General features: G+C 36.4%; 1 protein-coding gene across 2 annotated transcripts; it reads left to right on the top strand.

Annotated features, from left to right (window-relative positions):
• Positions 1-2,801: 2,801 nt before the first annotated feature.
• On the top strand, positions 2,802-5,905 carry LOC128862435 (transient receptor potential cation channel subfamily V member 5). Of its 2 annotated transcripts, none has more exons than XM_054101050.1 (9): positions 2,802-3,200; positions 3,265-3,491; positions 3,553-4,063; positions 4,121-4,421; positions 4,481-4,599; positions 4,658-4,765; positions 4,828-4,979; positions 5,037-5,571; positions 5,628-5,905. In XM_054101050.1, the coding sequence occupies exons 1-9, from the start codon at positions 2,802-2,804 to the stop codon at positions 5,793-5,795; spliced, it is 2,520 nt and encodes an 839-aa protein (XP_053957025.1). In that variant the 3' UTR covers positions 5,796-5,905. The 2 variants fall into 2 exon arrangements, with proteins under 2 accessions (XP_053957025.1, XP_053957026.1); XM_054101051.1 differs by having other exon boundaries at positions 5,037-5,575; positions 5,635-5,905.
• The last annotated feature ends 8,092 nt before the right edge of the window (positions 5,906-13,997 follow it).

Raw genomic sequence — 13,997 nt, 5'->3', positions numbered from 1 at the left:
TGGTATTTTATACAAAATAAAGAAATGACATCCGGCTCCACAGTTTCTATTAATTAAATACATTTTCAACAACAAAACTAAGCATCCTTATTGAAAACCATTAAAGCTGGAGCTCCACAAGGAAGTGTTTTGGATCCGGTGCTCTATACTATATTTACAGCCGACATGCCCGTATCAAACGACATTTACATGGCAATATATGCTGATGATACGGCTACTATTGCAACCAACAGTTTTCCGGCGGAAGCATCGCAACACCTACAATCAGAGCTTGACTTTATCGGTATGTGGCTATTTCAATGGAAAATTCTAGTCAATTCGAAAAAAATCATTTCCTAAAGTTTCACTTAATGGTTCCGAAATCACCTATAACGATTCTATTAAACATCTTGGAGTTCACCTTCATAAACATTGGCCAAATCTTTTTTCGAAGAAGCAGTTCCAAACATGAATTGGATTATTTACAGTTCGTTGAAGTTTATCGATTATCAGCAGTACACTAGGACCGACGTATGCAACTATTCGCTCAAAAGGACGACTGATTCGTGAACATTACTTTTGCAAAATTCCATTGTAACTTGCCTTAACCTATGCGCGTGTTGTTTTAACTTGTGTTTTTAAATTAACACCACTTTTCTTTAAAACTGTCTCACAACGATAAGTTCGGCTTAGCCACAAACAAATAAATGATTTTCTGATTTGTTTTGGGTCTCGTCCGGTGAAGTCGTCAACGTTTTTAGCTTCGGCATACCGTTACGCTCATTTATGTCTTCGATTCCTTCAAATATTTTGCTGCATTTGCATAAAATATTTTTGGACCTTTAAGGGGTTACTTACGTCCAGAATTTTCAAAAAATCGATTTTGTTTTTACAGATTTTATTCTTTATAATTTTAGGCGTACAGAAATACGCCGTCGATTATAAAACTTCTCCATAGATACAAAGTTATGGCTGAAAATGTAACTGCCCAACGAGAGTTTGATGCGCACAGGTAGCTGTCCTACGTTTGAGGACTTCAAAGCTTAAACTCTTTTTTCTCGAACCTACTTTTTCCGGCGCGGCCTGCATGATAACTCGTACAGTTTTTAAATTTTTTTTTTTTTTTAAATATTCGAAAGAGTTTTCTCTATATTAAAAAATATTAAAATTTTATAAACATAATTAAAGTGTGACATTTACGAAGTAAAACACATGCTTTTTTTTAAAATGCTGTAAATTGCAAAAATCCGGGTCGACGGACTATAACTACATCTTTACCTTACAAGAATTTTTTTACTTTTTACAGATCCATCAACATTTCAAGGAGAAATGATGCAGACCGTGAATCAACTTTTTTAATTGTACTTTGGCTCACGTGATTTTTTATATACTAATTTTTGTAAAGAAAAATTAAAATAAATTTTTTTATAAAGTTTAAGTACTACTCGTAATAAACAATGCATACATTTTTTTATATTTATTTCTATTGTTATCCCTGCTAAAAACAGTTTTTCTTTTAGCTCATTTTTGGCGCTGCTGGACGTATGTAACCCCTTGGTGTTTCGGTTTTCACACGCACAACTCATTTTGTAAAATAAGCCTAAGCTTTCTAATTTTCTCACAAAACTAAAAAATTACACAACGCGTATTGTGAAAAGGTTGCGCCTATTTAGCAGCATTTAAAATTTTTCTGATTGCCGAAAATTTGCCAGTCACGCTTCTACGAGTATTAGATAGACTGGAACTGCCTCGATAGCAAAGTTGGTTAGCTTTCTCTGTCCTACGAGTGATGATTTCTTCATAGAATATCCCGCTTAGTTTTATTTAACCTACATTTGCCTTCCGAACAACAATACAAATCTTCAAAACCAAAACAAAAACGGCTTTTTGATGTCATTCAGTTGCATTTATTGAGGGGTCAATCACCTTTAAGGCGACCAAAGTGCTTTGGAGACCTTGCGTGCAAATTGTACATATATGTTTTGTTTTTGTTTTTTATAAAATTAAAGGAGGGAATGTCAAGGACATCAGTGTGTATTACTCATTCATTGATAGTTATTTGCCGGCTATTCGTGTCCTCTTACAAACACTAAAGAACCTTGCGATTTGTTTACAAACAACTTTTTGCATGAGATTAACAAAAGCGCAAATATAAGGTAGTACACATACATACATACTCGTACGTATGTGCATTCATTTGCAACCCTTTTGGTGTTATTTACAGCCTGAGATGTTTTATTTAGCGGGCTTGCTGAAGCAGCGAAATTTTGTCCTTTGCGGCGTTCTCTACTACTCGCCGTACAATTATAACTTTTTTAAGACATTCGCTTGGTAATATTTACAATTATTTTTGCGCGCCATTTCTGCTCCAGTAGAAAAGTGAAGGACTGAAAGTGAAAATAAGCCACTTCATTGGTTCCTTGGAAAACTACAATAATTTGCCTAGCAACCAGCCGTTGGTCGACTCGCTGTTAAATCAATGGGATTTTTCAGTTATTTCGGGCAAAGTTTTCGTTGGAATAAATCATTTCTTTTTATAGTTTTAAAAGCATACAATTAGTAAATAAATAGATTACAGTTATAGCAATGGAAATAAATAAAAAATAAGATAACTCGGTAATCTAAGATATCCATTGCTCAAGAAGAGCTCTTTTCTACGAACTCGACTACTCCTGATTTTCTCAGTTCACTCTAAATGTTATTGTAGATTACCAATTCATTTTATGTCTTCTGCACCGCTGATGCACTAAGAAGCAACGCAACCGTTCGTTTTCGTTTATTTTTCAATTTGATGTTTGGTCTGAGAACGCCCCAGCGCCGCCATGGGGAATACGGAGAGCAATGTTACGAGTGGCGTGAAGAAGCAAGCTGGTGTTTCCACACAGGCGCTTTACAAATTTGTGAATCTCAAAGGCGGCGGTCTACTGGTGGATATGATGAAGCGTGCCTGCCAAACGAAACAATTTGCGGAAATCGATCACGCAATCAAAACGAAAGTCGAACCATTTCTCTACAATAAGGGTGCCGGCCGTTATTTTCCCATTTCGAAATTGGTGCTCTTGCGTAATAAGGAACGCGCACGCACCAAACAGTTGCCCGAGATCAGAGCGCTCGAGAATCCGGATGATGATTTTAATATACACGACTATTGCACCGAGGTTTCGGAGGCCGAGTACATTTCGAATCCGAGCGCATATCGTTTTGTCTGCTGGAATTTAAATGTAGCTTAAATGCTTCTGTTAATTCTTTTGACTTTCCCTCTCTCTAAACTGGTTGACTTTGTAGGAACGTGGCGCTGTTGGTGAAACCATATTGCATCTCTGTCTGCTGAACGCCACATCGCTGCATGCTGACCTCGCCAAACGCTTGCTTAAGTTCTATCCGAAACTCATACTCGATGTGTACATGTGTGATGAATATTATGGCGAAAGTGTGCTGCACATTGCGATCGTTAACGAGGATCCGGCTATGGTAAAATATCTGCTAGACGCGGGCGCAGATGTGCAGGAACGGTACAGTTTCGAATACAAAGTTGAGTGCATCTTAAAAATGTTGTTTCTAATTATTTCGCAGCTGCTGCGGCGCCTTCATGTCCGCCGAGGATCAGAAAGCTTCTCGCTACGACTCACCTGATCACGAATATGTCGGCGTACAGCCGATAACCAACTACGATGGCTATGTCTATTGGGGCGAATATCCGCTGAGTTTCGCTGCTTGCCTTTCGCAGGAAGACTGCTTTCGCTTGGTGTTGGCACGTGGCGCTGATCCCAATCTGCAGGACACAAATGGTAACACTTCGCTGCATATGCTGGTGATCTATGAGAAGATCGAAATGTTCGATGTCGCTTACGAGGTGGGCACCAATATACATTTACGAAATATGCAAAATCTGACCGCAATGACGTTGGCGGCGAAATTGGGACGCGTCGAAATGTTTTTCCATATAATGAGCATCGAACGCGAGATTTACTGGCAATTGGGCAGCATTACTTGTGCAGCGTATCCTCTATCGATGATCGATACGATCGATGTGGAGACCGGAAATATCAACAAGGACTCGGTTTTGAATTTTGTGGTGTTTGGTGTGAGTGGATTGCATAGTTGAGAAAAATTCAGTTAATCAGTTCTCTAACACTTGTAGGACAAACTGGAGCACTTGGAGCTGCTGGACGGTGTGGTGATTGATTTGTTGAAGACCAAATGGGAATCTTTTGTCAAGTCGCGTTTCTACAAACAATTCTATATGTTCTCGTTTTATTTTTTATTTTCGTTAGTCAGTTTCATTTCGCGACCTGGTCCATCTGCGAAAAACGAGGAGGACGATGATGATGAAGGTGGGGAGGTCTCAGTGTCGCAAGCCACAAATAGCACGTCTGCGTTCCGCAAAGGCGATAAGTGGCTAAAACGACTAATCAAACGCGCAATCGACAAGATAGAATATAGTGAGTTGAATTTAAGCTAGGAATCTGGGAATCTTATATATCTGAGACCATTTTTGCAGAAACTTTTTGGCTAAACTTCACCGATTACTTCGACGACAACGACGTTGAGCTGGGTCCATCATGGTGGGCGAGTTATGCTGAGTGTCCGCTAATGAACATGGAATCGGACTTGGCAAAGGTTACTATCCTCTTTAAAGCTGTACCGAAAGCTATGGTATACTACCTTTTCATTTTAGGTGCGCATTGTTGCAGAAATCATCATATTCTTTGGTTCGATTTTATACTTATTGGCGGCTCTGCGCGAGGCGCGCTTTTTAGGCTATAAAATGTTTGTCGAAAATATGGTAATTGTTCTGTAATGCTTTTAAATTGGCCAACTTTTTCTATGTTCTGTTTTTGCCCGCAGATGACAGCGCCTTCGAGGGTCATGTTTCTTTTCTCCTGTGCGCTCATGATGACTATACCCTGGCTGAGATTATCGTGTTTAACCGAAATCGATGATCATGTCGCGGTCTTCATAATGCTCACTACAGCTCCTTACTTTCTATTTTTCTGTCGGTGGGTTCTTCATATTGATTCTCTTACTCTTTGTAAATTAACTTCTTTTTATCTCAGCGGCTTTAAAACCGTCGGTCCCTTCGTTGTGATGATCTATCGCATGGTCATGGGTGATCTCATACGTTTCGTCTCAATCTATCTCGTATTTGTGATGGGCTTTTCGCAAGCCTACTACATTATTTTCCTTACATTCGATAATCCCGCGACACCCGAGGAAATCGACGATTCTGAAACAAATCCAATGCCCTCGCCAATGGAATCCATAGTGGCTATGTTTCTGATGTCGCTCACCAATTTTGGCGACTACTTCGGCGGTATGGGTTCTACGCAACATGAATATGAAGCGAAATCACTTTTCTTCCTCTTCATGGTAATCGTGAGCGTGTTACTGGTGAACATGTTGATCGCCATGATGGGCAACACTTATCAAAAGATCGCCGAAATACGCAATGAATGGCAACGCCAGTGGGCGCGCATTGTTTTGGTGGTGGAGCGTAGTGTGCCGCCAGCTGAGCGGTTGAAGAACTTCATGCACTACAGTCAACCAATGTCGGATGGGCGGCGTGCATTGGTGCTGCGCCTAAATATGAGTGTAAGTATTGATATTTCTATTCCAATTTATCTTTTTTACATTTTTAAATTTTTTAGGATGAAGACAAGGAAGAGATGAAGGAAGTCCAGGAAATGAAACGCATACACCAACGATTTTCCAAGAAACGTCAGGCTGAGCGGGAGGCGCGTGCTCGTAAGAGGCAGGAAGAGTATGAGAAATTTTTTGGCACACAACCGAAAAGCGAAAATAATAACCCCTGCTAAAGTATACGTAAATACCTTTGAGTGAGCTCACTTGCTTATAGGAGTGTAGTGTGGGAAAAGTAGTTAACTGAGACAAGTTATAGTAGAGAGTAGGTAGGAAAAATTTGTAAAGTTCTAAAAAGCACGTTTATTAAAATAATAAAGCTATTTTAACAATTTCTGTTTAAAACACATAAAAGAATTAAAAAACGAAACCGACTTTGAAATTGAAAAAAAAAAACAATTTTTGGCGGATGAGGAGGTTTAAAATGCCTACTGCAACATCAAAGCTGTCGTTGCAGCGATGGTATGCCCGGTACTAAAACACTCCCTCTTGTTTAGAATCATTGTCCACTATGAAACCGCTTTCGCATTACTTTTGAGTGGGGTTACATCTCCCTCATTACGTCTTTTCTTCAGCAGAATTTTTTCTGCGAAACCACTGATGGTTTCTCACGTTTGCATTCTCCAGCGTTCGACGTTTTTTATTCCCAAATCATGCATTGAAAAAAAGATGTGTTCAGTATTGTCTTCGGCAGCATCGTCGTGTATGCATGTAGGGTGTTCGTATTTCCCTATTTTAAACAGGTATTTCTGGAAATACCCGTGCTCCGAAAGTATTTGAGTTTTATACAAAATTTTCTTCATAGAAGTTCTTACTGCACATTTTAGCGACGTCTTTAGCCTAGCCGTCCATCTACCTTGTGTTTCGTTTCTGCAGCGGTCTTGCCATAGCCTTAGCATTTCATCATCATTTCGCACGCTGTAGGTTTTTGACTCCTTCTTCCATTCTTTCTTTAATGCCCACAACTTTTTCCTCTCAAAGCCTAGTAAGTCTATCGGCATTCATGGTATATAGCTGGCCCTGATACTGTGGCGGATACAACTCTCAGGGTTTTATTTGTTGGACCGATTCTAGGAGCTTATACCGGTGATTTGCCTTTAGTGCATTTGCCTACAGTCCAGCTCCGTATAAGAGAACGGAGCGCATGGTAGCCATCGTTATTTCCCGTTTCTGTTTGGTTGGTCGCCCTATGTTTGCCATCAGTCTAATGAGTAGCCTTTGCTGGGTGTTTTATTTGGTCCCAGAAGCTTAGTCTTGGGTATGCCTGGGTACTTTAGAACCTTTTTTGTGGTTAGCGTATATGAGCGTATTTTAAAACAATTGAGTTCATATTTTTTTGCCCCATTACTAATTAGCGCATCAGATCATTTCTCGATATAGGTGAAAGATCATAAAGCAAATCAACTGTAGCTAAATACGAAAAAAAGCGGAAGCTATTCTAATTTTCTAAAACTGTATGAAATTGCTGTCAAAGTTTTGTCGTGGCCAAGTATTTCGCTTTTGATTTAGGATACAGAAAATAAGCCAAAACCCTTAAATAGTTATGTGCAGAAAATGTATTATGAAATCAAGACAACTTCATAAGGGACTATCGAGTGCAGCGCCCTTGTGAAGACTTTGAGGATCTTCTGATTTGTGAAGACCGCCGTAGCCGAGTGGTTTATGCGTGCCTGTGTTTTTGTTGGTCCCGGGCTCGATGTTCACTTTAGACATGAAGCATAAAATGAAAGAAAACCTTTTTTTCTGATGGGGGTAGTCTTTGACACGCAACGGTAATCCTTCAAGCGCATTTTCGCATTAAATTAACTTAACCTGATGTATCGCATCCATTCCTATATTAAGCTCGCAGTTGGTTCTATCGCTCGCGAAGCATTAATTAGCTTCTTACAGTAGGATTTTCAATGATCTTGATAAAGTTTAGTTCCTTTCCTAGGTTAGTCAATTTTTGTAGTCTCTAAACAATTTTTTACATATTTTATGGCGGTAATGGAGGAAATGGCGGCCGCCGTAGCCGAATGGGTTGGTGCGTGACTACCATTCGGAACTTAGAGAGAACGTAGGTTCGAATCTCAGTGAAAGACCAAAATGAAGAAAAAGTTTATTCTAATAGTGGTCGCCCCTCGGCAGGCGATGGCCAGCCTCCTAGTGTATTTTTGCCATGAAAAAGCTCCTCATAAAAAATATCCGCCGTTCGGAGTCGGCTTGAAATTGTAGGACCCTCCATTTGTGGACGACATTAAGACAGACGCCACAAATAGTAGGATGAGCTGGGCCAAACACTCAAAAAGGGCTTACGCGCCAATTATGTAAATACATATATGGAGGAAATGTAATTTTTGGTATTGGAAGAATTAGGCGCGATTTTTGTAAATCAAATCGTTTTTGTTAAAACAAAATAATTTTGAATGGTTTTGAAGTTTCATTAAGCATAAAAAGTTTTTGGTGAACCAAAGTACTTCCTTTTTCCTTCGGAGATAAACCAAATGCGAAGCTTATGTTACTTAAAATAAATCTTTTCACCCAATGATGTTAATGGCCATTTTTTAGAACTACTCTAAAAGCTACGCGGCAGATATAGACCTTTATTTTTAAACACTTCTTTAAGCACGTCCAAAAAGTTATCGAACTCGGAGTACTCGTCTTGACTCGGATAGCTGAGTATCGATAGAACCAGCCCTTTCCAGTGTGACCTGTAGCACGCAAAGGCGATATCAATCGCTGGAAAGATGCGGTATATAATTTGTCTGTCGTTGCAAATTCTCTCTGACAAAGGGTCATTATTCCTAGCATTCCGAACCTATGCTTCACTATGGAGTAAAAGGAATATATATATATATATATATATATATATATTTAAAGGAGTAAAAAGAATATATATATATATATCTGTCTATAGTCTCTGAAACTTTTTCTTATTCCCCCAAGTCCTGAAGTCCCACCGCAAAAAAATTCATCTTCAGGTTACAGGAGGTCAAGGAAGCTGTATTCGCGATGCTGAAAGAGTTTACTTCGAAGGATTACCAAGGATAATTTCAATCGTAGAGTCCACGTTAGAATCGTTTTATAGAGTTTGAGGGAGACTTTTGCGAAAGTCGACAATTAAAATTTTGTTGCAAATTTATTTGTTTGTGTTTTATTGATAAGCTCCCGGAACTTAATTGTCACACTTCGTATGCCACGTACAAGCTTCAATGTGTGGACGATGTGTTTTGCTCTGAAGGGGCAAATCCGCAGCAAATTCCAGTTCTTCAGCAAAAAAAATAAAAATTTAATAAAACATAATAATTTAGTCTTTACGTAATTAACAATTTTTAATTAATTTATTTTAATTATATTTTTTAGTACCCCAAATAAAATATTTGTTTTATATTTATAGTTTACACATATTTAAGTAAGTATTTTTTATTGTTTGTTTACTACAAACAGCGTTAATTTCATATTATCTGTTAAATATTTAGTAATATTTGTAAGCATTTCACTTAAAAATAAGGTTTTTTTGTGTTTTTAGAGATGTCGTTATCATGCATACCATGCAAAGAATGTAAAAGAAATGTCAAATTAGTCTTCTGTTAAATTTCAGAGTGTAGTGAACAGGTCTGCTGACCTGTAAAAATTGTAAGCTGCTGTTAACAGTCATACCAGAGAAGTTACAAGTGTTCTACTGCTGCAGAGTCTGTTACTGCACTGTTGTTAAACTCCATATACCATGTACAGTGGCGTAGATAGGGGGGATCAAGGGGATCAATCCCCCCATGAGGAATTGAAACTAAAATTTTTGAAAAATTGTACTTATACATGTATATGCGGCCATTTCTCGAAATACCTTCAACCCTTTTGCAGTATGACATCATTTAAACCACTTTAAAATGAGAAAGAAAAAATCTTTTTATAATAGTTTTGAATTTGAACACAATGGAATTCCCCCGCCTAAACGGGCTTACCAATTGAAAGGCATGAAATGGCGCTGTCATCGATAAGGACGTATTGAAGTTCGATAATCGAACATAGAGTCAATATTGCGGATTTATAACTTATTCCATAATCACGTTTGCATTGTTATTTGTTTATCATCTCATGATGAAACGATTTTTAGTGGCAAGAACACCCTTTGCTAAGAATAGCGAAAATGCAGAATTATCTGCTGAAACGACTGCGAAGAAACTTCGTTGTGAAGCGTCAGGCAGTGAAAATACAGTCGAAGAAAATTCTCTCGATGAAAGTGGAGAGCGTGTTGAACACTGCATCCCTCAAGAAGTTATAAATAAAAATGACATCGGAAATTTTGTCGACACACGTTTGAATGATTCCCAAAGGTTCGATTTATTAAAAAATGTTTGGGTCCCATCTAAAAATTATGTGTTTCCGTTGCTGCAAAAGTTTGAAGCTCGAGGATTAAAGTTTTGTTATAAATGGCTGGAAGAATTTTCCTGGCTTGCCTACTCAGAATTACACCAAGGGGCATTTTGTATTTCGTGTGTAGAATTTGCTAAAAGTGGTGGCAAGAGATCTCAAACTTTGGGTCAGTTAGTGAAAACGAAATTCGACAATTGGAAAAAAGCAAAGGAAGTATATTAAGTTTCGAGCATTTTTTATAAAATACATAATGTCTTACAAATACAATTTGACGGAAACATTTTATTTTCTGATTTTTACAGACTTTTCAAGAACATCAAAAAAAAAACTTATCATATACATGCGATTGCTGACCGTGATAATTTTTGCGCATCGTGCAAAATCGAGATGAATCTATTGAAAATCTAGTCGATGAGTCACGGAAACAGTAAATCTTGAAGAATAGACAAAATATAATTCCTGTCGTTGAAGCAATCATAGTTCTTGGACGGCAAGAGTTGGCTTTGCGTGGACATCGTGACAGTGGAAATATTGTTATTCAAAACGACTTCACTGGACCGAACGAAGGAAATTTCAGAGCTTTATTGAAGTATAGAGCTAAGGGAGATCCAATTCTTTGTAGTCACCTAGAGGGTCCAGGAAAACGGGATAAATTTACGAGTCCGTCTATACAGAGTGAAATTATCGACGCTTGTTATGAAATTTTGACCCAAAAGGCGATATCCAAAAATTTTACTCAATTTTGACGGATGCAACACAAAATGTGACTACCATCGAGCAGGTTACACTGTGCATTCGATATGTGAGCGAGAAAAATGAAGAAGATTTTTTGAGGTTTATCCCAACAGAAACCACTACAGGTGAAAGTGAAATGATTCTTTGAATCATCTAAGCAACAGCATTAAGAGCACTAGTAGTAATCTTGACCAGATCTTGCCAAGATCTTCAATAAAATGCTTAGATTTTGATCAAGATTTTGGCCAAATCCAAGTGTATGCTACTTGGGAGGTTTATATATATATTTATGTCATTAATTAATATATATGATGTTCAAATTTACAGGTGCTGCTCTTGCCGAGCTAGTGGTAGAAAATCTTCGAAATTTTGAATTGGATATTTCTTTCTTGATGGGCCAAGGATTTGACGGGGCAAGTAATATGTCCGGTCAATATAAAGGTGTTCAGACAATTATACGTAATAATTATGCGCCTCATGCTATATACGTTCATTGTGACGCACATTCTTTGAATCTTGCTATATCCATCACTAGCAACGTACCAGCCATTAGAGATTGCCTCGGTACCCTCGAAAATGTATACAATTTCTTACACACCCCAAAAAAAAAGCCATTTCGGATAACACGATTGAAGAATCTGATGAAACTCCACGAACGAAATCTTTGAAAAGATTGAATCTGACTCGATGGTCTTCGAAATATGAGGCCGTCAACGACTTTTTTGAGTTATTCCCGTTTGTTTACGAAACTCTAGATGCAATGAGAACCTCGCAAAAAGACGCCAAAAATCTGAAAAACGCCATGGATTTCGAATTTTTAAAATGTTTACATATTATCAATGTAATTTTTCAACTTTCGTTGCCTTTGAGTCGTGAATTGCAAAAGGTTAATTTAGATTTGGTCCAAGCCAATGGATCTCGCCAAAGATTTGCGTGAGGAAGTAAAAAAGATTCGCGCAAAAGAAGACGCTTTTTCTGCAATTTATGAAGCTTCGAAAAAAATTGCTGAAAATCTTGACATTGAGATCAAACCCAAAAGAATAGCGCGCAGACAAAAAAATCGAGCAAATCCTGAAGCACGGAAGATTATTTTCATGTGAAAGCGTTCAATCCTTTTCTAGATTTTTACATCATTTATCTTGGAGAAAGATTTACCAAACATGAAAATATATTTGAAGGATTTTCGGCCCTATTCAAGCATGATTTGAACGAAATCGACAAAGTAGCTGATAAGTTCATCAACACAGTCGAGTTTTACCAGGAATTTCTCACTGCGGGGACACATGCTGTTCTTGTCGAATTAAAAGTGTGGAAGAGATATTTAATTCGTAAAGGCGATATCAAACCTGGAAACTCATTGGATGCACTTGATCATTGTCCAGAAGAAAATTTTCCGAATATCAATGTGTTGCTAAGGATATTAGCTACTTTACTAGTATCAACATCTACTGCGGAATGCACTTTCTCTAGTTTGAAACGGATAAAGACGATTTTGAGACCCTCGGCAAAAGAAGTAAGTTTCTTTAAGATTTTAATCTTTTCTCTGAGATCTATAAATTTTATTACAAAATTAGAAATTTATTTTTGTCTCTTTTTTTATTGTAGGATCGCTTGAACGGATTGACTGCTCTAGCTATTCATCATGATATTCCAATCACAGCTGATGAAGTCATAAATGAGTTATCGAAAAAATCCCGAAAACTTGATTTTCTTCTTTAATTGATGCAAGAATTTTTTGCATATTGAGGGCATCCAAGTGAAAAAATGTATCCGTAATTTTTTGTTTGTTTATATAGAGTATGGCAAGTGATTCCCATGATTATGGAAAAAGAAAACCGATAAAAATATATTGAATGTAAAAAAAGATATTGTCAAATATCCCCCCCATCACAAAAAGCTATCTACGCCACTGACCATATACGCGTTTAAATTAATTAATGTTTAATTTATAATGCTTTAATTTGCAATGTAGCTTATTGTGGAAAAGCATGTTGAATTTAAAAATAGAAGAAATGTTTTCAAAGAATACTTAGTCAATGGTCTGCAGTCAGGTAACATTTAAATAGTTGCATGTGTTCTGCTGCTAGCACAACAAGGCTGCCTGTTACTGCACTGTAATACCCCACTGTTAAGTTCCATAAATGTGCATTTAAATTAATTTATATTTATTTTCACCTGTTTTACGTTATATTGTAGAGAACCATGTTGAATTTAAAGATAGGAAAATTTTTTTCAAAGAATATTTAGTTATTAGTTTTTAATAAGTTTAAATGTGTTTTTACATTTATTTAAATAGGATACATTTTGCTGTATTAAATTTAGTTTGTTCTTTTAAATTTTCACTTGCATTAAATTTTTTCTATAAGTTTTTATGTACAAAAAACATTTTTAAATTTTCATTTTGCACTTTTTCAATATGTTGATAGATTCTAGTATGCATGTAAAATTATTTTTATGTTCTGAATTAATTTTTTTATGTTTTTGCACTCGCTGAATTGTTATCTGTTATGCTTTAAGTATTTATAGAAAACGTATTTTTTTTTTAATTTTAATAAGTCCCAAAGTATATTATATGTCATTGAGGTACATATGTACATATGTGTGTATGTTCAAAATATTTTATTTATTTATTACTTAGCTTCAGGCACTTGTGTTAATTTGCGTTTACCCATTTCGGCTCATTTGAGTCGTTTTTCGTAGATATTTTTTATTTATTTCAAATTTAATTTATTATTTATTCATGTTAATCAAATAATAAGGTTCTTGTCAAAATATATTCTAGTGAATGAGTGAATTTTCCAAAAAGGATGGAGTTTTTATGTTTTAAATTAAAGAATAAAAATAATTAGCGTTACAATAAAAACAATTGTCATCTAAATTAATGGGAAATGCTAAGCAATAATATTTATATACAATGTCGAAATCTAGTTTCTTAATATAAATTTGTTTTTTTAATATAGTTCAAAAACTACTGGTGTAAGAAATATTTAAAATTTGAGATTTAAAAAAATTAGGTTTTTGGTATAAAAATGTATTTATAAGCGAAATAACTGAATGTTTGATCTCCAGCTGGTCTAAATTCGACAATTGATTCCAAAGAACTCGATGAGATAAAATAGAAACAATGATGAAAATAAAACTTACTGATTTTGCATGCATAAAAAAATTGTAATTCCAAAAAAACTGTCCAGCTCAAACTAATATTAAAAAAAAAAAAGAAATGAAAATTAAAAAACCAAAATTATTAAATAAAAAAAAAAACCGGTCTATCAAAACAAAAAATGTATTAA

This window comes from Anastrepha ludens, chromosome 4, assembly GCF_028408465.1.
Source record: "Anastrepha ludens isolate Willacy chromosome 4, idAnaLude1.1, whole genome shotgun sequence".
Lineage (NCBI taxonomy): Eukaryota > Metazoa > Arthropoda > Insecta > Diptera > Tephritidae > Anastrepha > Anastrepha ludens.
This window is presented reverse-complemented; position numbering and strand designations above follow the sequence as displayed.

Coding starts and splice junctions, on each gene's coding strand:
- LOC128862435 (XM_054101050.1), top strand. CDS start 2,802: ATGGGGAATACGGAGAGCAATGTTACGAGTGGCGTGAAGAAGCAAGCT. Junction 4,064..4,120: donor TGAATTTTGTGGTGTTTGGT/GTGAGTGGATTG, acceptor TAACACTTGTAG/GACAAACTGGAGCACTTGGA. Junction 4,980..5,036: donor TACTTTCTATTTTTCTGTCG/GTGGGTTCTTCA, acceptor TTTTTATCTCAG/CGGCTTTAAAACCGTCGGTC.